Here is a 23,087-nt window from a genome sequence, read left to right on the forward strand (position 1 = left end):
AACATTTAAATACTGCCAAGCAAGCGCCACAAACCCAAACAGGCTCCTCCCCTCCGCGCCCTCGAAGATCCGCCCCCATCCTGCGCTCGGCTGTTGATTTCTTTCCCCTTTGTTGACTCGGCCTTCGGCCCAGTGGGCCTGGCGTCTCCCAGCAGGCTCCGCGCTGGGAAAGGCTGTGCTGCTGCTCCGTCATCGTGCGGCCCGTAGCGATCCCGCGCTCGGGTGCAGGCCCGACTTGGTTCCTGCTCTCTGCTGCGGGGATTCACGCGAGGCCCCGGCCTCAGTCCCCGGACTAGGCCGCGACCCCGTGTGCCATGAAGCAGGAGGGCTCCGCGCGGCGCCGCGGCGCGGACAAGGCGAAGCCGCCGCCGGGCGGAGGGGAACAGGAACCGCCGGTACCCCCGACCCCCCAGGATGTGGAGATGAAAGAGGAGGCGACGGCGGGTAGCGGGGCAACGGGGGAGGCTGACGGGAAGACGGCGACGGCGGCTGAGCACTCCCAGCGGGAGCTGGACACCATCACCTTGGAGGGTACGAAAGTCTGGGCCGGGGACGTGCCAGGATCAGCTTCTCCTTGGGACCCCAGCGCAGCCTCCACCACCCCTGGTTCCTAAGGATCGCTCCCCCCGACCCCCCAGATTTCCCGTCCCCACTGCCCCGACTCTCCCAGCCCCAGCCCCAGCTACTCCGGGCTCAGGACTCCTCCCTCGCCACACACCTCCACCCGCCCGGGACTGCACCTAGGACGGGTCTCCCTGGGTGTGTGGACTCCTCGGTCCTCCCTCCAACTCGCGTTTACATCCCGACTCTGTCGCGCCGGGGTCTACGACTGACCCTCTAGAACCATTGTTTGTATTTGTGTGTGTAAAGGGGTCAGGAAGACGCGGAACGCTGGCCCCCACCCCCTCCACGTCCTCTGGTTCCTCCGCGTCCACATTTCACCCTCTCCCTCCGAGCCTGTTGCTCTTTCCCCAGTTTCGGATCAAGTGGGACTGGACGATGTCTTGGGTTTTCTCTCTAAAGTGCATGAGACACTAGCTCAGACACACGGAAGTGAGCGCAGTTTTGCTTCTGGCTGGTGTTCGGAGGGGGAGAGGGTGCTGACCATCAGCTCCCACTCTAATGGGCTTAGCATCTAATAACGAACTTTTTACCTGAAATAATGATAGCCAGTAGCAAAGGTGCTGCCTTGGCATTACCTACTGAGTATGTTCATGTTTGTGACAAATACTTCACTTTCTTACTATAAAGTAACTATTGGCCCAGTGCACGAATTCGGGTGGGGGGGTCCCTCAGCCCGGCCTGCACCCTCTCCAATCTGGGACCTCCCCGGGGATGTCCGACTGCCAGTTTAGGCGCGATCCCACAAAAGGCAGTCGGACATCCCTCTCGCAATCTGGACCGCTGGCTCCTAACCACTCACCTGCCTGCCTGCCAGATCGCCCCTAACCACTCTGCCTGTAGGCCTGCTTGCCCCCAACTGCCCTCCCCTCCTGTCCTGATCGCCCCAACTGCCTCTGCCTCGGCCTCAGCACCATGGCTATGTCCAGAAGGTCTCCCAGTCCAATTAGCATATTACCCTTTTATTAGTATAGATTCGTGTTCATTGTAGAAATTTTGGAAAATATGAGAAGTCTGAAGTGTAGCGGGGGGAGGAGGGGGACCGACCATGATTAACATTTTTTCCTGTGAGTTTTTCAGCTGCTCTCCTATAATTGAGATCGAGTTATATGTATAGTTTGGAACAGGCATAAATTAATAAGGTGACCTGGTGTGCTTTTATTTAACACACCCACCGGCATTAGCATTCAGTGTACGTATTCCAGAAACATGTACTGACTACCTGATATAGTGGCTAAGAATACAAGTTCAAAACTTAAGTTTCTTTACCTGAGAGTAAGAGTATCTACTTGATTGGGTTGTTGTGAAAATGAAGATGCTTGGAACCGCGCCTAGCACACGACGAACGCGTAGTGAACCCTCCGTAAATATCAGCTGTTATCCTTATATCATAGGATGGATGTGGCCCAGCACCCCGTGCTAAGCATGCAGAGGTGATGAAACTGCTAGTTGCTTGCATTTCCTTATTGGACGTTGAAGTGTGTCCAGTTTCTTATTTTTATAAATAGCTATGCAGCAATCATCTTTTGCCCAAGTTTTTAATCTACCTTTCTAATTTCTTCTTCAGTTTAGAATCAATATGCCTGAGTCGAAAGGGTAAATGTTTTTAAGGTTTTGGAGAGGCATTCTCCAGAAAAACGTATTGGTTTACGTTATACCGGCAGAAATGTCCTGTTCGCCCCATGGTTACCTTAATCGTTTATGCAAGGTCTTTGTAGAACAAGAATAAGCATCTTTGGTCACATTTGTTGCAGATATTTTTCTTGTGTTGAAATCGAATTCATCAGTTTTGTGTGTGTGTGATTTCTCCCACTGTTTACATTTAGAAAGTCTTCTCTTATTTAGAGATCTGATAAATATCCATGGGTTGGTTTTGTTTCTCATCATTGCTTTTTCCTCCTCTCTCTACCCCTTCCCCCACCCCAGCTTTATTTTTCTTTGGCACCTGGTGATGTTTTAAAATCCCCGTATGGCATCCATAAGTATTGCTGAACCCTATTAGGGCAAAAGAGGTGATTGGCCATATTCTGCCCTTTTGTAAGAGGCTCCCTAGAACTGTTTGCCTGGAGTGGGGTGGGGTAGGGAGGGATAGAAAGAGCTGGAAGTAACATCTTTCCCCTGGTCCTTCACAGACATCAAGGAGCATGTGAAACAGCTGGAGAAGGCCGTTTCCGGCAAGGAGCCTCGCTACGTGCTGAGGGCCCTGCGGATGCTGCCTTCCACATCGCGCCGCCTCAACCACTATGTCCTGTACAAGGCCGTGCATGGCTTCTTCACCTCAAACAGTGCCACTCGCGACTTCCTGCTGCCCTTTCTGGAAGAGGTGAGTGAGTCAGGCGCGTCCTGAAGCTCTGTCTTGTCACCTGCTGCCGCAGAGAAATGAAGCAAAGCACCCATTTTATACCCATGGCCCAGGGCACCGTCCTTCTGCCCGGGAGTGTCATCCTTCCGAGTCAGGGACGGGAGCTGGAATCAGGAACCGTCCTCCAAACTCATTTCCTGCTGCCCCCAACACAGACCTCTCCTCCATTCGGAGGGCGTCTCCGTTGTCCGAGGAGAAGGTGCCACCACCTCTCCGCCTCTGAGGCTCACTATGGGGGGCGGGTGAAGGGGGGTCAGGGGCACAGGGTTTGGAGGTGGAGTTCAGTTTGAATCCCACCTCTACCATTTGGCACCTGTGGGACTTGAGCAAGTAACTAACCTCCTTGTGTCTCGTTTTCTTCATTTGTTGAATGTGATGGTCAGATTCTGGGGGCAGTGGCCGGGGAGGAGTATGGGTAAACGCTGAGAGTGGTGCCTGGCACACAGCGAATGCTGAGGAAGGAAGTTCGATGGTGGTGGTCTCTGTGCCGGAGAGGCCTCTCCTTTTCCTTTCTGATTGTGAAATCGCCCTGATTATTCATGGCACACAGTCCAGGTCCTGACCCTTCAGCCACCTGCATCTCCCTAAAACAGTGGTTCTCAACCTTCCCAATGCCGCGACCCTTTAATACAGTTGCTCATGTTGTGGTGACCCCCAATTTCATTGTTACAAATTGAACATAATTAAAGCATCGTGATTAATCACAAAAACAATATGTAATTATATATGTGTTTTCTGATGGTCTTAGGCGACCCCTGTGAAAGGATCATTTGATCCCCAAAGGGTCACGACCCACAGGTTGAGAACCGCTGCCCTAAAACATCATTGACCTTCAGCCACCTAAAATCCTGTATACTTACAGTCTGTTCCATAGACGTGAAAGCTCAGAAAATTCCTTGAAGCAGAATGATGAAGAATCTATTGTCAGGGAAAGGGGAAAAACCCCCCAGGCCACCTGGAAGTTTTTTAACCTTATATCCCTAAATTCACCCAACATGGTCACTTTTTGATCTGTTCATATTATTCCAGTTTTGGTGACTAAATCTGAAAATAAGTACCATGTATAAGTACATTTCCCCAAAATTTCTTTTGTTTCCACACACGCACACACAAAATTTTTTTGTCTCATTATTATTGCTCTCATCTCTTAAATTATGTCACTTTATTAAACCCTGACTGATAGAATTTGTAGTAGTTCCAGGTGTGGTGGTTTACTTGCCACCAAGATTGTTGGTTCTATGGGAGGTCCTGCATCATCCTTTCTGTCCCCATTGCGTTCTGTAAAATTGTTACACTCCTGTAACCCTCTTTTCTAATGTATTGTATTGCCATCCTCCTGACTCCCTTTAGAAAGAGACTGTCATCTTTAATGTTTTATCCCCAGCACCTGGGAAAATCTTGGCCTGTATTAGGCATTCAATTGAATACATAGTGAGCGCTTAATACATGTTTGGTTGACTGATGTGACTGAGCTTTCCCACGGTGACGCCTGTCCTCTCCTAGCCCATGGACACGGAGGTGGATTTCCAGTTCCGTCCCCGGACAGGAAAAGCTGCCTCGGTGCCCCTCCTGCCGGAAGTGGAGGCCTACCTGCAGCTCCTCGTGGTCATCTTCCTGATGAACAGCAAGCGCTACAAGGAGGTACTGATTTCAGAGAGAGCGATCCACGTGGCCCCGGCAGTGCCAGGGCTTTGCGGGAGAGATCGTCTCCAGTGAAAAAAGGAGATAGTCCCTGGGTTATCCACCATCCCCCAGGCTCTCCCCCGTGGGGATGCACCTAACCCCACAGTCAGGGAGACCCCACAACTCCTGCTCGGGCACCAAGCAAAGGGCTGGCAATGGTCATTCTGTGTACCTGGCCATGGCACAATACCAGTCTAGTGGGTTCTTTGGGGAAAAGTAGGAGATTTGGAGACAGAAAGACCTGTGTTCAAATCCCAGCTGTACCTTAACGCAAATTAATTTCCCTTAGTTGTATGTAAAGTGGGGAAAGGGGAAAACAATGCCTAATTTACAAGATTGTTGGTATTAAGTAAAATAATCATAAATAATTAGCACAATCTGTACATAGTAAGCTTTCACGCTTTTCTTAAATTTTTTATTTTTAAATATGTTTTTATTGATTTCAGAGAGAGGGGGAGAGAGAGAGAGAGAAACATCATAAGATAAAAACATCAGTCGGCTCCCTCCTGCATGCCCCCCACTGGGAATCGAGCCTGCAATCTAGGTATGTGCCCTGACCGGGAATTAAACCAGCACCCTTTCCATGCACAGGATGCTGCTGCAGCCAGTTGAGCCACACTGGCTTGGGCAGGTAGCCTCTTATTATGGGTCTGAACAACTCCATTTTGGATATTACATTACATGTCACCACTTCCTCCACTTGGGACCAGCTTCTTTGTCAGTCATAGCCACTGTCCCAAGAGCACACGCAAAAAATGACAGGTCCAGCCCGCCGGTATGGCTCAGTGGGTTAGAGCCTCGTCCTATGCACCAGAAGGTCGCAGGTTTGATTCTGGTCAGGGCACATGCCTGGGTTGCAGGTTCAATCCCTGGCCCTGGTCAGGTTGGGGGTGGGAGGCAAACAATTGATGTTTCTCTCTCTCTTCTCCTTTCTCCCTCCCTCCCTTCCTTTCACCCTCTCTGAAATCAATGGGGGGAAATATCCTTAGGTGAGATTTTAAAAAAGGAAAATGAAATGATAGGTCCCACTCCTCAATTCCCTGGTTTTTTTCCTTTCCTTGCAACTGGTTGTTTTTTAGATGTAATTCATCTCCTTTAAAGAGTACAATTTGGTGTGCTCTTTTTGGTATAGTCACAATATTGTGCAGCCATCATCACTAACTCCAGAACAGTTGAATCACCCCAACATTAGTAGTCATTCCCCTCACCCCAGGCTCTGACAAGCACTGATCTGTCTCATGGATTTTCCATAAGAGTGTCTGGCTTCTTTCACTTAGCATCATGTTGTCTAGGTTTATCCATGTTGTAGCATGTATCTGTACTCCATCTTTAAGGCTGAATAATGTGTATGGATATAGCACACTTGGTTTATCTATTCATCGAGTGTGGACACTTGGGTTATTTCCCCTTTTTGGTATTAATAATGCTGCTATGAACATTGTGTACAAGTTTTTATGTGAACAAATGTTTCCAGCCCTCTTGGATATATATGCCTAGGAGGGAAATTACTCACTGGCTCCTATGATGGCTCCATGTTTAACTTTTTGAGGAACTGATTCTCTTTCGGCTGCCTCTCCAGGCACAGAAGATCTCTGATGATCTGATGCAGAAGATCAGCACTCAGAACCGCCGGGCCCTGGACCTTTTGGCTGCAAAGTGTTACTATTACCACGCCCGGGTCTATGAGTTTCTGGACAAGCTGGATGTGGTGCGCAGGTACAGTGGCCACGGGTCTCGGTCTTGGCCCTTAGTTCGGAGATGTGGTCCATCGCTCCCACGGAGCTGTGACTTGGTAGATGTAAAGTGCCCAGCAGGAAGTGGGGGTGGTGGTTCACATGCCCTTCACATGCCCTGCCATATAGGAGTTCAGAGAGAGACTGATATTAGAGGAAGAAACAGAGATGACCACGGCTGGTTAGGAACTGTCCTTCCAGTCTCTTCCCTTCACCCCACATCAAGGGAGGTCTGATTGGTAGCTAAAGAGTAGATGACAGGTTAGAAAACATTTCACTCCTCTAAAACCTGCAGCGGTGCCCTTCGGCGTGGCTCAGTGGTCGACCTATGAACCAGGAGGTCCTGGTTTGATTTCCCGTCAGGGCACATGCCGGGTTGCAGGCTTGATCCCCAGGGAGGGTGTGCAGGAGGCAGCCGATGGTGTTTCTCTCTCTTTCTCCCTCTCCCTTCCTCTCTGAAATCGATAAAAACATATTAAAATCATAGCCCCATCCTCCCCACCTTCTGCATTGCACTTACCCTGATTTCTCCATGCAGCATAATACGCTTGTTCATCATGACCATTTTCTGTCTCCTCCACTAGAATGCAGACTCCCTGAGAGCAGAGTTCTGTCCTTCCTGTGGACCGAGAATAGTTCATTAAATATTCTGTGGATAATCAGAAAAACAATTTGTATCACGTTCTTAGGAATGGAGAAAGAATAGGAAGGTCGAAAGCAGCCTGAAGAGACCTTTGACATTGTTTTTCGTTTCCTCTTGCAGCTTCTTGCACGCTCGGCTCCGGACAGCCACCCTGCGACATGACCCAGACGGACAGGCCACCCTGCTGAACCTCCTGCTGCGGAACTACCTGCACTACAGCTTGTACGACCAGGCTGAGAAGCTGGTGTCCAAGTCCGTGTTCCCTGAGCAGGCCAACAACAATGAGTGGGCGAGGTACCTCTACTACACAGGTGAGCAGGGGGCCCAACCCCCAAGCCAGGAGGTGCCTCGGGCTTACTTGGTGCCAATTTTCTAAAAATTTGGTGCACTGGGTGCAGAGAGACCCATTTGGCACTCTGGTTTGCAAGGGGGCTTGGATGGTGCCATTCTCTTGACCCGCTCTTCTCTTCTCACACCCAGGGCGGATCAAAGCCATCCAGTTGGAATACTCAGAGGCCCGGAGAACTATGACCAATGCCCTTCGCAAGGCCCCTCAGCACACAGCTGTCGGCTTCAAACAGACCGTGAGCAGCAGTTCTCATCCCTTTGCTACTTGCTCTTCTGATAACTTAGTTCTGCTTCCCTGTGTGGGGGCCAGGGAAGGCTCCTTAGTCTCATTATCCCAGAGGTTGCATCGGATGCCTGTGCCCAACATTGTTCGGGGCACATTCAGCAGATGCCACCTGCACCTCTGGCAGTTTACGTTCAGAGTGCTCTTGGCAGATTGGCACAGTGTCCCGATTCCTTGCACTTCTTGTGGTCATTCCAGTCCGGGCATGGATTGTTGGGAAAACGCTGGCTCTTCCCTGGTCCCTTAGGTGCCCATTTGGGAGCAGTGTCGCCTGTGCCCAGGGACCCCAGAAAATCAGAAGGGTGGCTGATTCTGGTGGAGAAGCCTTGCACTCCCCCCCTCCCACCCACCCTTCCGAGAACCGTCAGTCACCAAGGGTTGTTTGCTTTTCGTTTTATTTTATTTGAGTGCTGGCCTTGGTATTAGGACACTGTGAGGAATAAAAAAGAAGGATAAGAAATGGTATTTGCCCTGGAAGAGATACATAAAGAACTTCGACTCAGAAAGGCTTGAGGCCTCGTAGCCAAATTTGGACTCCGCTTTCCCAACTACATATGAGCCTTTGCTCCCACTTAACACACTATCAACGCCCTAGTGCCCTTGAAAGAACAGATTGAAAACACACAATGAGCACCAGCTGGTTTGGCTCTGTGGATAGAGCGTCCGCCTGCGGACTGAAGGGGTCCCAGGTTCGATTCTAATCAAGGGCACATGCCTGGGTTGCAGGCTCGATCCCCAGTAGGGGGCCTGCAGGAGGCAGCTGATCAATGATTCTCTTTCATCATTGATGTTTCTATCTCTCTCCCTCTCCCTTTCTCTCTGAAATCAATAAAAATATTTAAAAAAATAAAATGATTAGGTTAGTGTGACAGGAGAATCGGTTGTTTTCTGTTCAGAAGTTTATAGAAAGGAAGGTTTGACTTTGGTCAAATAATTAAAGAGATCTTAAAGATCTGGGTTTTGAAAGATGGGCAGAATTTTCTCAAAGGAATGGCTTTTCAGACACATACAGTACATGTGCAGAATGTGAGATTGCTTACAATACTGGACATACACTAAAGTTCTTTGTAAAAATCACTAAAAATGAATGATGAACATAGAGGCTGTGTCCACATACTGGGGCTAGACGGTGAAAGGTAAAGCAGTGTTTTTAAGCCAGATTTCACTATAGATGAATAAGGTTTCCATGTTTTCTTTGGTGGAGCTGGGTGGCAGGAAGGAGCAGAGAGAGCTGGAATGAGGTCAGTGGACTGCTGGTGAGGGAGCAGGGAGAGATGGTCTGGTTGCTTGAGGGAAAGAAGCAGAGTTGGGGGAGCTTCCCAACTTGAGCAGGAAGGTCAGGGCCTTGGAAGAGACGGGAAGGAATGGGGTAAAGAGCACAGTAGAGAAGCTAGCTGTAAGTGACCGTGGAGTCCACGGCAGAACACTCTGGAAGCTTGCTCATCCATAGTGAGAGCCACAGGCTGCTCCCGGGATGCTTCACCAGCGTCCATTGCTGTCTCAGGCTGCTCAGGCCGCCTTCCCACGGAACGCAGCCTGGTGGCTTCAGCAGCAGACACGTATTTCCTCACAGTCCTGGAGGCCAGAAGTCCAAGGGCAGGGGTCAGCGGTTGGATTCCTCTGAGGGCCTTTCTTTTGCTTGTAGGTGGCCATCTTCTTCCAGCGTCTTCGAATGGTCTTCCCTGTGCATGGCTGTATCTTATCTCTTCTTAGAAGGGCACCAGTCATATGGGTTGGGGCCACTCATATGACCTCATTTTACCATAATTACCTCTTCAAAGCCTATTTCCCAATATAGTCGCATGCGAGGTACTGGGCGGTTAGAGCATCGCCACTTCAGAGCAGGGTGTGTGCCGACTGGCCGGATGGAAGGACACGGGGCCAAGTGTGGTCAGAGGGTCCGATGCTCCCAGTGCCTGGCTCCACAGGCGGAGCCTGGACTCCCTGCCCAGCGCAGGCTCAGGGTCCTCCTGTCTCCGTGGCCTAATCACAGTGCCGCTGTCCCCTTTCCCAGGCTGTCTGACTGAATTGAAGCCCCATTTCATTCTCTTCCACCGGGGGGACCCCTGCCCACTGTGTTCCCGTGTCACACTCTGCCAGGTGCACAAGCTTCTGATTGTGGTGGAGCTGTTGCTGGGGGAGATCCCGGACCGGCTGCAGTTCCGCCAGCCGTCTCTCAAGCGCTCACTCATGCCCTACTTCCTTCTGACCCAAGGTAAGGCCAGTGCCCCTCCCAGAGCTTCAGAGCCCTGGCCTGTGGCCTCGGGTGTGTCCCTTTGCCTCCTCTGACCTGCTCCTCTCCCCGCTGCAGCTGTCAGGACAGGAAACCTCGCCAAGTTCAACCAGGTCCTGGATCAGTTTGGGGAGAAGTTTCAAGCAGATGGTACCTACACCCTCATCATCCGGCTACGGCACAACGTCATTAAGACAGGTGAGCATCGGGGCGGAGGGGCCTGGACCCAGGGACAGGGACAACCCCGTGGGTGTCCGCGGGCAGTGAAGGGTCTGCTCTGCCCGCCCACCACTCCTTTCCCCCCCAGGCGTGCGCATGATCAGCCTCTCCTACTCCCGAATCTCCCTGGCTGACATCGCCCAGAAGCTGCAGCTGGACAGCCCGGAGGACGCCGAGTTCATTGTTGCCAAGGTGGGGCTTGTCCAGGGCCGCGGGTGTCACCTTCCTGCCTCATTTCAGGGGACGGGAGCGGGAGGAAATGGGCCGGGGGGGGCGTGGGTAGAGCCGTGCCATCTTGCAGGAAGCTGCCGGAGAGTGTGTATGTGAGTGAATGTATGAGAGTGTAAGGAAGTCAGAGATGGGACAAGATGTTCTGGGACTGAGAGGATGGGTGGGCTCTTTGGTGACCTTCCCTCGCTTTGGGGCCGCAGGCCATCCGGGACGGCGTCATTGAGGCCAGCATCAACCACGAGAAGGGCTACGTGCAGTCCAAGGAGATGATCGACATCTATTCCACCCGGGAGCCCCAGCTCGCCTTCCACCAGCGCATCTCCTTCTGCCTCGACATCCACAACATGTCTGTCAAGGTGAGGAGCGCTCGGCTGCAGGCGCCGGCTGGCAGCATCACAGCACCCAGTACATGTGGGCGCCTCGGAGAAGATGGTGTGGTTTGGGGCCCCGTTCCCAGCCGTCTCTGTGAAGTCCCTGTGAGGACGGGGCCTCCGGGGACGAAGAACTTGCTTGTGGGGCCGTAGCGCCTTCTGTTGCTTTTAAGGGGTCTAGTTGCCAAGGAGGACAGAGACTCGCCGTTCAGGGTTCTAGACTTGGCTCCAAACTGGAGTCATTTGCCTTCTGTGGGACTCTGTTTCTCCCCCTGTGAAGCTGATAGTGAGCTATTACCTGCCCTGCCTGCTTCACGGGGTTGATGGGATTAAATGAAATCACCGTCGTAAGGCGCTTAGTGAAGTCCCGATTGTGCGCAGGCGGGGCTGAATCTAGTCCCCAAAGGCTGTGAGCCCTTAGCCCGTGTCGGCACTGAGTGAGGCGCCTGGCCTGTTGGCTTCCGTGTTTGTTCCTGGTCTCCCTCCCGCTGGAAGCCAGGAGTATCACTTGCCTTGCTTGCAGTTGGGCAAAAGCCATGCTCCACAACACAGCGTTACCCCCCCCCCCCTTTCCCTGTGCCCCTCTCTTTTTCTTTTTTTTCCCTCTTGTTAATCCTCACCTGAGGATACATTTCCATTGATTTTTTAGAAAGAGTGGAAGGGAGGGGTTGGGGGGAGAGAGAGAGAAACTTGGATGTGAGAGAGACACACCAATTGGTTGCCTCCTGCACACTCCCTGACCAGGACCGGGAATCGAACCTGCAACCCGGATACATGCCCTTGTTGGGAAGCAAACCCACTACCCTTCTGTGTACAGGCCGACGCTCTAACCACTGAGCAACAACGGCCAGGGCCCCTATCCCCTTTTCCTCCCCCCCTGCACCCCCACTGAACTCAGGCCGGACATTGCATCCTCTGTCCGGACTGCTTTCCCTTCATTCCCACAACCAGCCCATTCCTCACTGCCGTTCCCCTGCCTGCCCGTTCCAGAGGTTAGTCATTTATACCCCAGAGTCTCCTCATTCTCTTTTCAGCATGACCACATGGTATTGCAGTAATTCATCCCATGCCCGACTCCCCCGCTGTACTAACCTGGAGACTAAATAGCCTGTGTTACTGTGTCTTGGTGCTGGTACACAGAAGGAGCACAATAAATGTGTGTTAAGTTAATGCCGCCACTTCATCTTGCTCTCCTCTCTTTACTCTGCTTCAGGCCATGAGGTTTCCTCCCAAATCATACAACAAGGACTTGGAGTCTGCAGAGGTAAGCTGCCCTCTGCTGTGGGGAAGACGGGGAGGTAGGATGCCCTACAGAAAGGAAAGGGGTTTCTGGAAGGTCTGGGGCAGCTGTGAAGCTTGGGCAGTTCCTGGCCGGGGGTGTGTCTGGAGGAGTGAGAGAGGCCGCACAGCCCTCACGCCATCTCCTTCCCCAGGAACGACGAGAGCGAGAGCAGCAGGATTTGGAGTTTGCCAAGGAAATGGCAGAAGATGATGACGACAGCTTCCCTTGAGCTGGGGGGCTGGGGAGGGGTGGGGTGAGTGGGGACTGGCTCTTTATCTTTTCCCCTCGGGGTCCCCTTCCCAGGGAACTGGCCCCTTTCCCCACACACAGCTCACAGACTGCGTATTGTGGGGCGGGGTCGGGGGATGTAGAGAGCCTGTCACCCCCACCTCGCCCCAGGGCCCCTCCCCAGCCCGTGACTTAGCACACGGAGGGCCAAGGGCGGGCAGGTGGCCTCCCCAGGGCAGGGTCCTGGCTAGTGGTGTGGGCATCAGGTGGGAGGGAAAAGACCTGTGCTCTCCTCCAGGGAGTAGAGGACTTGAATTGGGACGTGGGTTGGATTGTATGTTTTTGAAGCTTCAATTATGATTTTTAAACAATAAAAAATTCTCCAAAGCTCTTTGTGCATCAGTTAATTACTGTGCTTGCTCTCACACCTGCACTGTTGACAGGCACAGGGTTTTTCTTGGTCTTGGGGTCTTAGCCCCAGGTGTGATCTGAGGACCACAGCTGGAGATGAGGAAGGCAAGGGCAGGGTGAAGAGACAAAATATTGGGCAAATCCCTAAACCTCTCAGGCTCCTTCCCCACATCTGACAGGATTCGATTCAGTGACCTCCTGGCTCTAACAGGAATCTAGACTTCAATGGAATCAAAGAGAAGGCGAGTCTGACTCTCAGGGGAGGTTTGCGGAGAGGAGGGTCTCCCTCTAGGCAACCGCAGGTTGAGAGCAGAGGTGAGGCTGGAGGGGGCTCACTGTGGTCCCCAGTCCACCTCTACCAGCTGCAGATGGTGGGGAATGGCCAGCCTGGGCCTCCGTCTCAGCCGCCAACAGCAGGGCTCCCTGTGGGGCATCTGAGTTACTCCCATGGCTGGCCCCTGGGTCATCGCTGCACATACACTGCTCCTGCCAAGTTCTGTCAACTGAACATGCGTTGGGGTTTTCTGAATTCCTCTCCTGCTGCTCACCCTACTCCTGGAGGGATACTCTACACATCCCCTGGGCTTCCCAGCCGTTTAACCCCCTGGCTTCCAGACCACTCCGTAACCAAATAATTCCTGAAAAGGGAGTTGGGGTGAGAGACTTTCCCAACTGGTTACTTCTTAAGAGCAGGGGCATTTCTCTTCCCAGGGCCTCCCCAGGGGCTGGCACTCTGGGTTCAAGAAAGTCTTGTTTGTTGGAAAAGGGACATTGTATTCATCACCAACTTTGGAATTTCATCCCCCAATATCCCTAATTTCCATGAAAGGCATTTTGTAGGCGCCTGGCTTTGGCTCCTGGTCCCCCCCAGCCTTGGTCACAGTGCTTTGGCATTGCCCATTTCCTTTATGCTGCTGCCACCTCCCCCTGTACTAAAGTTCAAAAACGTTTGCTTTGTGAAATGGCACTTCCCCCAAAGTCTCTGTGGAAGATGTTTTTATTCCATTGTCCAAACTTTTTTTTTTTGAGAGAGAGACAGACAGAAAAACATTGATCAGTTGCCTCCGGCACACACCCCTACCAGGAATCGAACCCACAACCTGAGTATATCCCCTGACCAGGAACTGAACCTGTCGCCGTGTGATGCTTGGGAGGACATTCCAACTGAGACATACCGGCAGAGCCCAAACTTTTATTTTAAGGATTCTAATCCTTTCCCCATCTTCCAGGCCAATTCGAAAACCTAGCAGACCTTCCACTCCCTTCCAGGAGGAATGGGGCGGGGGACTAACGGTGAGCGCCCGGCATGTCCCTCCCGATGCCGGGTGCCCGGACAGGCTCAGGTGGGACGTGACTGCCGGCGAGATGCCAAGATCAGGTTCCCTTCCGCCAGGCTGCGCTGCCTTCTCCCAGCCTGTCTGTGGCTCTAGCATCTGGTTGGTTAGCTTTTGTCCCCACGAGGCCGTCCTGGCCCTCGACCACTTTCCTGACCTCTGAGAGTGACTTTCTCTGAGTGTCTGACGAGGGGACGTGTGGACAGAGGACAGACGCAGCTGCTGAGGCTCTTGCTTAGCACGTCTCATGGGAATTACAAGTCTTCCTGATGATGCCCACCCTCGCAACTGTTTCTAGAAATTAAACTCTGCCTCAGACCCTTTCTTTACTTGGTAGCGGTGTGGAGAGGGTAGACTTGGAGTCATTTGCCGTGATTTCCTGGTTCTTGCTCACCTTGTCTGCTCAACTGTCCGGAACTGTCTTGTAATTCATCCCCATCAGCTTGGCTTTTTCCCTGGAGAAGCAGGTCGTTTTTATGGTTGGAGAGGCCACTGTGTTGTCCAGCTTCCAGTTTTGTTTTTTTAATTGGAAAACGACAGAGAAATACAAAGAATAACATAACAAATCCCCATGTGAACCGGCCATGGGTCCACCTGATTCGGGGAATGGGGAGCGGTGAAGGGTTAGAAAAGACAGACAAGAGATTAAAGCTGGGGGTAAGTGGGATGCTGCCCTCTCTGATGGAGAGATAGCGCCACGCCCTGCAGGCCGAGTCTTTATTTTATAGCCAGATTCCACGAGGCAAAGTAAGGGCGTGGTCAAGCTGTTTACAATGTTCTCAAGGATTGCGAATCCACTCGATTACATGCACCTGATCAAGCTTTGTTTACCTGCACCTCCCGCAGCCCACATCACTCAGCCACGTGGGACCACAGGTTCGGACCATACGGTCAAGCTTACAACCATAGCCTTTGGCTGCCATTGTGCTGGGACTTGCGCGTGGCTTCGCCCTCTCATTAGTCTGAGAAGCTGTCCAAACGCTGTAGCCGCTCTCCACACCCATGTCCTTTCCACCCGCATTTAATAAATGTTAACGTTTTGTTATTGTGTCGTTTTTAATCCAAGTAAAAGTATTAGCAATGTTTTTACACCTTTACTACAAAATATAGTATTGTTTTGCCCTAGCCAGTTTGGCTCAGTGGATAGCGCGTCGGCCTGCAGACTGAAGGGTCCTGGGTTGATTCCGGCCAAGGGCACATTCCTGGGTTGCAGGCTCGATCCCCAGTGGGGGGCGTGCAGGAGGCGGCCGATCCATGATTCTCTCTCATCGATGATGTTTCTATCTCTCTCTTCCTCTCTAAAATCAATAAAATATTTATAGTATTGTTTTGAGTCTTTAGATCTTTGTAAATGATGTATCGCATGAATGTAACTTGCTCTTTTCACTCGGTATTGGTTTTGAGGTCTGATCATATTGATACGAGCCCAGCACTGTTCCAGGCACTGAGAACTCAATGGAATAAAACTCCTTTCCTCTCGGAGATTGTCGGGCCGGCAGGGAGGCATATGTGGTATGAATGGACCACCGTTTCTTCAGCCATTCCCGTTGGTGAGCATCTGTTTGCTATTACAAGCCACGCTGCAAAGAACATCTCTGCCTGTCTCCTTACACACGTGTTACCGTATACATAGCGTGCAAGCTTTCTTAAAGGGCCAGATAGTACATTTTTAGGCTAGTGAGCCATATGGTCTGTGACAATTACTCACTTCCGCCCTTCTTGAAAGCGGCTATAAACAATATGCAAATACATTGTCTATGAGCACTGGGGTTTGAATTTCATACAATTTTACATGTTATGAAATATTATTTTGATTTTTTTTACCCAATCATTTAAAAATGGAAAACCCATTCTTAACTCAGGACGTACGTATCTTGGCCCACTGGCCAAGTCTGCAATAAATGAGTGACTCCAGAGCCTGTATACGGATGCTCCACACCCAGTGCCAGAGGAAAGCAGGAAGGATGAGGAGGGGAAGTTGCTGGCCCGCTCTGGGCACTGGGAAAGCCTTTGGGAATTTGGAAGGATGAATAACTCGGGGTCTCTGGAGCCAGACCCTTTGCCAGAAAATCATTTTGGTCTAGCTCAGCCTGAGCCGTGGCCAGTGACAAGCTCTCGCCTCTCTCCCCTCTGCCTGGTCTTTATTCTCCCCTGAGTTGGGCAGAAGTCTAGATTGAGCCATTATCCATGAAGTACAGCCATCTGGACAGGAAGGTGATGTGATGGGAGCCACAGGAGCTTGGGAAGCAAATCTGTCTGACCCTCCCTTGACGGTGACCTTGGGCAAGGCCCTTCACTTCTCCGAGGCCATCCCTTGTCTACAAGAATAATCCACATCCTACCTCTTGGTTGATAGGATGAAATGACAAAAGTGTAGCCCAGCCGGCATGGCTCAGTGGTTGAGCGTCGACCTATGAACCAGGAGGTCACGGTTCACTTCCTAGTTAGAGCACATGCCTGGGTTGTGGTCTCATCCCCCAGTAGAAGGCGTGCAGGAGGCAGGTGATCAGTGATTCTCTCTCATCATTGATGTTTCTATCTCTCTCTCCCGCTCCCGCTCTTTGAAATCAATAAAAAATCTTTTTTTTTTCTTAAAAAAAAAAAAAGAAATGACAAAAGTGTAAGAGAAGGGGGCTGACATGATTGCCAGCCAGCATTCAGATTCTCTCCCTGTGGGAGGGATCACTTCCTCTGGAAGCAGCCCACTCATCCTCCAACATCTCACACCATTAGGCAGCACTTTCCTTCTGTGGAGCTGAAAACTGGCTGTGGCTCCACTTCTGGTCCCCTTCTGGCCCCGAGACCACACAACAGCCCCTCCTCTTCCCCAGATGCAACAGCCTGTTTTCTTTAATCATGACCTGGAGTCCTTCCACCATTCTGTCCACCCTTCTTAGAATTCACATATTTTTCCAAACCAAACATCTGATACACTTGGACTGCAGGTGAAAATAAAAGTCTGGGTCCAGCACTGGCCAGGGCATGAGTGAGGAAGACCAAACGCTGGTCAGACGTGATGGTTAAGAGTTTAAGACTTCGGCACAGGGCAGACCTGCGTTCTGCTCCTTGGCAAGCCACTTAAGCTCTCTGAGGTCAGATTTGTCTTCTGTCAAAGGGGAAAGGGTCCTCGTTCCCGCCGAATAGGCTTATTGGGAGGAATTTGACGATGTATAGCCTGTGCTGCTCACTCTGCACACTGGCCGAGGCGGGCTGAACTCTCTGGAGGTTTTAGGGGTCAGGTTTGTTCCTGTGAATTCCCTGCCCTCTACAGCTGTTAAACCCAGCCCCCGACCCCATGGATGTGGCTCCAATCAGTGCATGGTGGCAAAATGCCTACCTGAAAGTGGGGGTGGGGAGCCGATGCCTGCTCCACGCAGGACAGGGGCCCCGAGGCAGGATGTGAACAGATCAGCAGGTGAAGACCCTGCCAGCTATGACCACCAGGGGGCACCCCTGTTCCAGAAATGACCTCACCCAGAGAGACACACCCGCTCCTCCGGTGAAGATTGATGCCTCTGTCCCCAGCACAGTTCAGACTAAACTGGGACAGAGACGGACAGCCTTGGTGTGCTTGGCCGGACTGCCCTGGGTAGGCCCGCGGCCTGGCCCGAGGCAGAGGTCCGGGTTGTAACTCTGGCTCTGCTACCCATGACCCGGCACCAGGCGCGTCCCTCTCTGGCCCGGTTCACAGGGCAGATCTGGGTGCTGCTCCTTGGCAAGCCACTTAAGCTCTCTGAGGTCAGATTTGTCTCCAAGGTTCCTTCCAGTGCCAACATGGCCTGGTTTGCGGATTCAAAGCCAGGGAGTCTCCTCTCTCTCACCCCCAGCCCTCTCCCCCTCGGGGCAGCACACGCACCCTGGCTGGCAGTGCACCCGGCCTGGGAAGCTACGTGTCCCAGACCCTGAACTCCAAAGCCTGGGACACTGTTCAGGGAGGTGGGGGGGCGGGGGGGGGGCAGGGTTAGGTGAACCAAGAGCCTCCAAGGGTCTTGCTTCATTCAGGACAGGCATCCGGTTTCCTCTGGTCTCTGCCAGGATTCCAGGGGCTTAAAGGAATGAGTCACGGGGGGGATTGGGGAGTTCCCAGCTAACCAGTGCAGGACAGGAGCCTGGGATGCTGGCCATAAAACTGTGCGGAGGGTCGGGAGGCAAGACCCTAATGTCCCTAACCCCTGGCCCCTGGCCTCTCAGGGGAGGATTCAGGAAGGCAGCCTAGTGGGAGTTGGGGGGTAGGAATGGGGGCGACTAACTTCTTCCCTCTCAGAATTTAGGGACAGAGAGCAGGTGGCTTGATTATCGCAAGGGAAAGTGGCAAAGGGCGCTGCCCCGCAGGTCTGCCAGGAGAGCGGGTGGGGCTGCCTGGAGGTCAGCCTCAGAGCAGTCTGACCCCACTGACTCCAGCCTCCAAGGCTTTTGATTGGTGGCTCAGCCTTTGTTCTGGGCTCTGTTCAAACACTCTGGGGCAGTTCAGGCCTGGGTGGGGCTAAGGGGCGGAAGAGGGTTTGAGGGGACACCGACGTCAAAGAAGGATCAGGGATTCCACAATTTCACAAAACTTTCGCAAACGGCTTTTTGTCTCAACCCCCCCTTCGTTGTCCTGGACACTAAATTTGCATAAATCCTGGGAAGTTATTACTAAGCCTTAGTCGCAGGTAATTTCCTCCCGGGCCTCCATGGGCTTCTGTATAAAGGCCCTCCAGAGCTGGTCCCTGACAAAGCCCGAGCCTGCAGACCCAGCCAGACTCTGCTGAGCCCGCTGCCCAGAGCCCCATGAAGCTGATAGGTGAGTGTCCTGCCCAGGATGCGGGGGCTGCCTGCCTGGGGCAGGGGAGGGGGGTTGGACTGGCCCAGGGTCTGGTGGTCCCTAAGCCCCCAGAAAGGGGCCCTGGTGGGAGTGGAGAGAACGGCTCCTGAGCCCCATGCGCCCGCTCTCAGCCCTGCAGCTGCTCCTCTGGCACAGCGCACTTTGGACAGTGCGAGAAGCCACTCCCCTGGGCCCTGCCCGCACCCTGCCCGAGACCTTCCTGCTCAAGTGCTTAGAGCAAGTTCGCAAGATCCAGGCTGATGTCGTGGCCATGCAGGAAAGGCTGGTGAGTGAGGGGCTGGCGGCCAGGCAGGGAGGGCGCACACGCTGCCCTGCCCGGCGGATGTCGGGGAAAGAGGACCGAGGAGAGAGCTGAGGGAGGGGAAGGGAAGCACAGGGGAGGCACGGGGACAGGGAAGGAAGGTAGGAGAAGGGGAGCCCTGAAAGGCAGGAAGAAACTGGGGAGAGAACCTTCTAGGGACCGTGCTGGGATGGAAGTGGAGGGCAGAATGGGGCTGAGGAGCCTGGCAGGACATGGAGGGAGGGGAAGACCTCAGAGAGATGTGGGGGGACAGTGTGGCTCTATGAAGTCCCCTGCACTCAGCATCCTTCTCGTCCCCAGTGTGCCACCCACAAGCTGTGCCACCCCGAGGAGCTGGTGCTGCTCAGGCACTCTCTGGGCATCCCCCAGGTTCCCCTGGGCAGTTGCTCCAGCCAAGCCCTGCAGCTGGTGAGTGACTGAAGGGGAAGAGGGCGGGGAGGGGAAGGATGATCTGGAAGGCGCCCCACCTCCAGGCTCCAGGCTGGGGCCCTGAGGGGAGCATCCCAGCGGCACCCCCTAACTCTCCGGCTCCGTCTCCCCAGACAGGCTGCCTGGGACAGCTCCACGGTGGCCTCTTCCTCTACCAGGGCCTCCTGCAGGCCCTGGCAGGAATCTCCCCCGAGTTAGGCCCCACCTTGGACATGCTGCAGCTGGACATCACCGACTTTGCCACCAACATCTGGCAGCAGGTGAGCCTCGGTTGGGAGGGGCAAATGTTAGGTCCCTAAAGGTCGTGCTGGCAACCTGGGGGGTGGCGGGCTGTATGTAGGGAGCTACCGCCCCATCCCAGGACCCTCCTGCTGCTGGCCTTCCCACGCTCCCCTAGCTGAGGGCAGGAGTGGGATCACTGGAGCTCCAGACGCCTGGGTTCAGGCCCTGGCTCCACCTCAGCCATGTGCTCGTCCACCACCCATCAGGCCTTTGCATTTGTCATGTGACAGCCATGCCCACTCGGCAGGGCCTGCTGGCTGATCTTGTCCTTTCCCCCCCACAGATGGAAGACCTGGGGATGGCCCCTGGCGTGCAGGCCACCCAGGGCACCGTGCCCACCTTCACCTTCACCTCGGCCTTCCAGCGCAGGGCAGGGGGCGTCCTGGTGGCCTCCAACCTGCAGAGCTTCCTGCAGCTGGCCCTCCGCGTCCTGCGCCACCTCGCCGAGCCCTGAGCAAAACCCTACCCACCCGATGTATTTATCTCTATTTAATATTTATTTAAACCTAATATTTAAAGGCGGGAAGAGCGGAAGAGCGGAAAGGAGTCTCCGATTCCTGGGCCCTTCCCTCCACCTCCAAGTGTCATTCTGTCTGTGGCAGAGTGAAAGCTCCTGTCTTCCTGTCCCCTGGACTGGGAGGTCGATAGGTAAATACCAAGTATTAACTCCGATGACTGCGGTGGGCACTGAACCCCCGACCCCGAGGGCACCCGACGTGGGGCCCTTCGGAATAACCAGAAACTCTCCCACGTGGGAGACAAGACAGCCCTGTTTAATATTTAAACAGCAGTGTTTGCCGCTGGGCCCTCGCATCCCTCCCTCGCTCTGGCTGCAGCGTGGCGTGCGAATGCCAGGCCTCGCTTCCCCTCACCATCTCCTCCCCGCCCCGCGGGCATGAAGCCCAGCAGAGGCAGCCTGAGCTGGGAGGCTTGACCCTGTGGTCCCACAAATTTGATGGGTAATCTAATTTTTCTTAAGATTTTTGGGGGCATGTCTTGACGCCCGTGGGGTGTCTCTCGTTTCTTCTGGATGCCCTAGAGAGACACCCATAGGCTTGGGACACCACCCCCACCAGGGCCAGTACTCTGCCTCCTTTTAGGGCTGTGCAGACGGTCGTGCACCTGCCTTGCTGGGTGGGGCTGGCAGTGTGGGCGGGAAAAGAGGAGGGGGATTATGTGATGGGTGAGAGGGAAGCTCAATGTTCACTCTCGGCCTCTACTTTCTTATTGTAGCCAAACTTCGTGTTAATAAAGCGTTTGTCTCTAGCAAATGTCCTTCCTCCTTCTTGAGTCCAGCTGGTGCCTGGCCAGGGGCTGGGGGGCAGGGAGTTGAATGGCGGTCAAGGGCAGAGGGAAGGGGAGAAGGGGTGCGGGGAGGAGGGGCAGTCCTCTGGCTCATCAGGGTTCATTCCCGTAGCACGTATGCATCTTGCACCTACTCTGTGCAGGCGCGAGGCTCAAGCTCGGGACACAGCAGTGCGCCAGGCAGGCATGGTCTGCCCTCGTGGAGCACAGCCTGGTGGGGGGACAGAGGGCAGATGGGACACTGCTACCAGGCGAGGGGAGTGTGGAGTTCAGGGGGAACCTTAACAGTCTAGACCAGGGGTGGGCAAACTTTTTGACTCGAGGGCCACAATGGGTTCTTAAACTGGACCGGAGGGCCGGAACAAAAGCATGGTTGGAGTGTTTGTGTGAACTAATATAAGTTCAAAGTAAACATCATTACATAAAAGGGTACAGTCTTTTTTTTTTTTTAGTTTTATTCATTTCAAACGGGCCGGATCTGGCCCGCGGGCCGTAGTTTGCCCACGGCTGGTCTAGATGCATTTAATATTTGCAGAGCCGGGCAGTTTACCATCTTCCATGAACTCCAGCCCATCCGCACGCACAGGTGCCTACAAACATGAATTAAGAAGTGCCTTGCCCAGCCGGTGTGGCTCAGTATATAGACTGTCAGCCTGCGGACTGAAGGGTCCCAGGTTTGATTCCGGTCAAGGGCACATGCCTGGGTTGCAGGCTCAATTCCCAGTGAGGGGCGTGCAGGAGGCAGCTGATCAATGATTCTCTCTCATCATTGATATTTCTCTCTCTCCCTCTTCTTTCCTCTCTGAAATCAATAAAAATATATTTAAAAAAATATGTTCATCTTGCCTGCCATATGTGTAACACAACTATTAAACCACTTTTTAAAAAAGTTTTAAAAAATCAATGAAAAAACATCCTTGGGTGAGGATTAAAAAAAAAAGAAGTGCCTTGGCCTGGCCAGTGTGGCTCAGCGGTTGGGCACCGACCTATGAACCAGGAGGTCTAGGTTTGATTCCTGGCCAGGGCACATGCCCACGTTGCAGGCTCGATCCCCAGAAGGGGCATGTAGGAGGCAACCGATCAATGATTCTCTCTCATCATTGATGTATCTATGGCTCTCTCTCCTCCCTTCCTTTCTGAAACCAATAACAATGTCTATTTTTTAAAAGGAAAGTGCCTTGTATAGATCAGGAGGCTGAGTGAGGGTGACTACTTGGGTCGGAACGCAAAGCCCAGGCTCTGTACTCTCTCCCTCCTGCAGCTGCCTCTGATGGGCAGGGAGCGGTCTCCCAGTCTCCCATGCTGCTCTCCTGCTGGCCTCAGCGCCTGGCCTGAGAGGCGGAGCTGCAGCTAGAGAGGGGCCGCTTCCCACAGGGGCACAGCTCTGTGCCCTCAGCTCAGGTGCTCATGTGGCCCCAGGTGCCTCACCAGGCCCAGGAAAGTCCAGCCGGCCAACCAGTCCCCAGTTCCCCTCCCAAGGCTTCCCCGTCCTCATCAGCTCTCACTCCCTTCTGCATGTGGCTCCTTGGAGAGCAGGGTCTGGCTGAGCCAGCTGGCCCTCCCAGCTGTGTGGCTCAGGGTCCTCCCTCTCGGTCAGTCCTGAAGGAACTGGGCTTGGTGTCGTGTGAAACAGAGCTCCTGCCCCTCACTGCCCCACAGCTCCCCCCTGCTCTTCTGGGGGACAGATCAGACTCTGGGCTACTCAGACTCTGGGTGGGCTGGTCTGGGTTGGCCATCAGAACAGGACACTACCCCAACGCCAGTGGGGCCTCTAGCCAAAGCCTCACCCTTTTCAGAGAAAGTCTGACTTCTGGGGGTGGGTGTAGGCGGTGGTGAGCCAGTGTTGACTCGTTATCATCCCAGGGGGGTCTGAGGAAGGAAAGCTGCTCCCACTGCCCTCCCTGCCCCGAACGAGTGGACAAACACGGCCCCGAGGCCAGCCCTCCTCTGCTCACCCTACCCC

At 53.4% G+C, this 23,087-nt stretch overlaps 2 protein-coding genes across 2 annotated transcripts; both read left to right on the forward strand.

The window, feature by feature from the left end:
• Nucleotides 1-132: 132 nt before the first annotated feature.
• On the forward strand, nucleotides 133-12,624 carry PSMD3 (proteasome 26S subunit, non-ATPase 3). The gene is made up of 12 exons (XM_059670907.1): nucleotides 133-531; nucleotides 2,754-2,944; nucleotides 4,487-4,624; nucleotides 6,246-6,382; nucleotides 7,163-7,353; nucleotides 7,523-7,626; nucleotides 9,774-9,888; nucleotides 9,985-10,104; nucleotides 10,214-10,317; nucleotides 10,557-10,712; nucleotides 11,941-11,991; nucleotides 12,161-12,624. The coding sequence occupies exons 1-12, from the start codon at nucleotides 315-317 to the stop codon at nucleotides 12,236-12,238; spliced, it is 1,602 nt and encodes a 533-aa protein (XP_059526890.1). The 5' UTR covers nucleotides 133-314; the 3' UTR covers nucleotides 12,239-12,624.
• A 5,986-nt stretch (nucleotides 12,625-18,610) lies between these two features.
• CSF3 (colony stimulating factor 3) lies at nucleotides 18,611-21,412 on the forward strand. The gene is made up of 5 exons (XM_059670909.1): nucleotides 18,611-18,765; nucleotides 18,918-19,072; nucleotides 19,409-19,516; nucleotides 19,651-19,797; nucleotides 20,103-21,412. The coding sequence occupies exons 1-5, from the start codon at nucleotides 18,753-18,755 to the stop codon at nucleotides 20,271-20,273; spliced, it is 594 nt and encodes a 197-aa protein (XP_059526892.1). The 5' UTR covers nucleotides 18,611-18,752; the 3' UTR covers nucleotides 20,274-21,412.
• The last annotated feature ends 1,675 nt before the right edge of the window (nucleotides 21,413-23,087 follow it).

The sequence above is a fragment of the Myotis daubentonii genome, chromosome 16, assembly GCF_963259705.1.
Source record: "Myotis daubentonii chromosome 16, mMyoDau2.1, whole genome shotgun sequence".
In the NCBI taxonomy this organism is placed as follows: Eukaryota; Metazoa; Chordata; class Mammalia; order Chiroptera; family Vespertilionidae; genus Myotis; species Myotis daubentonii.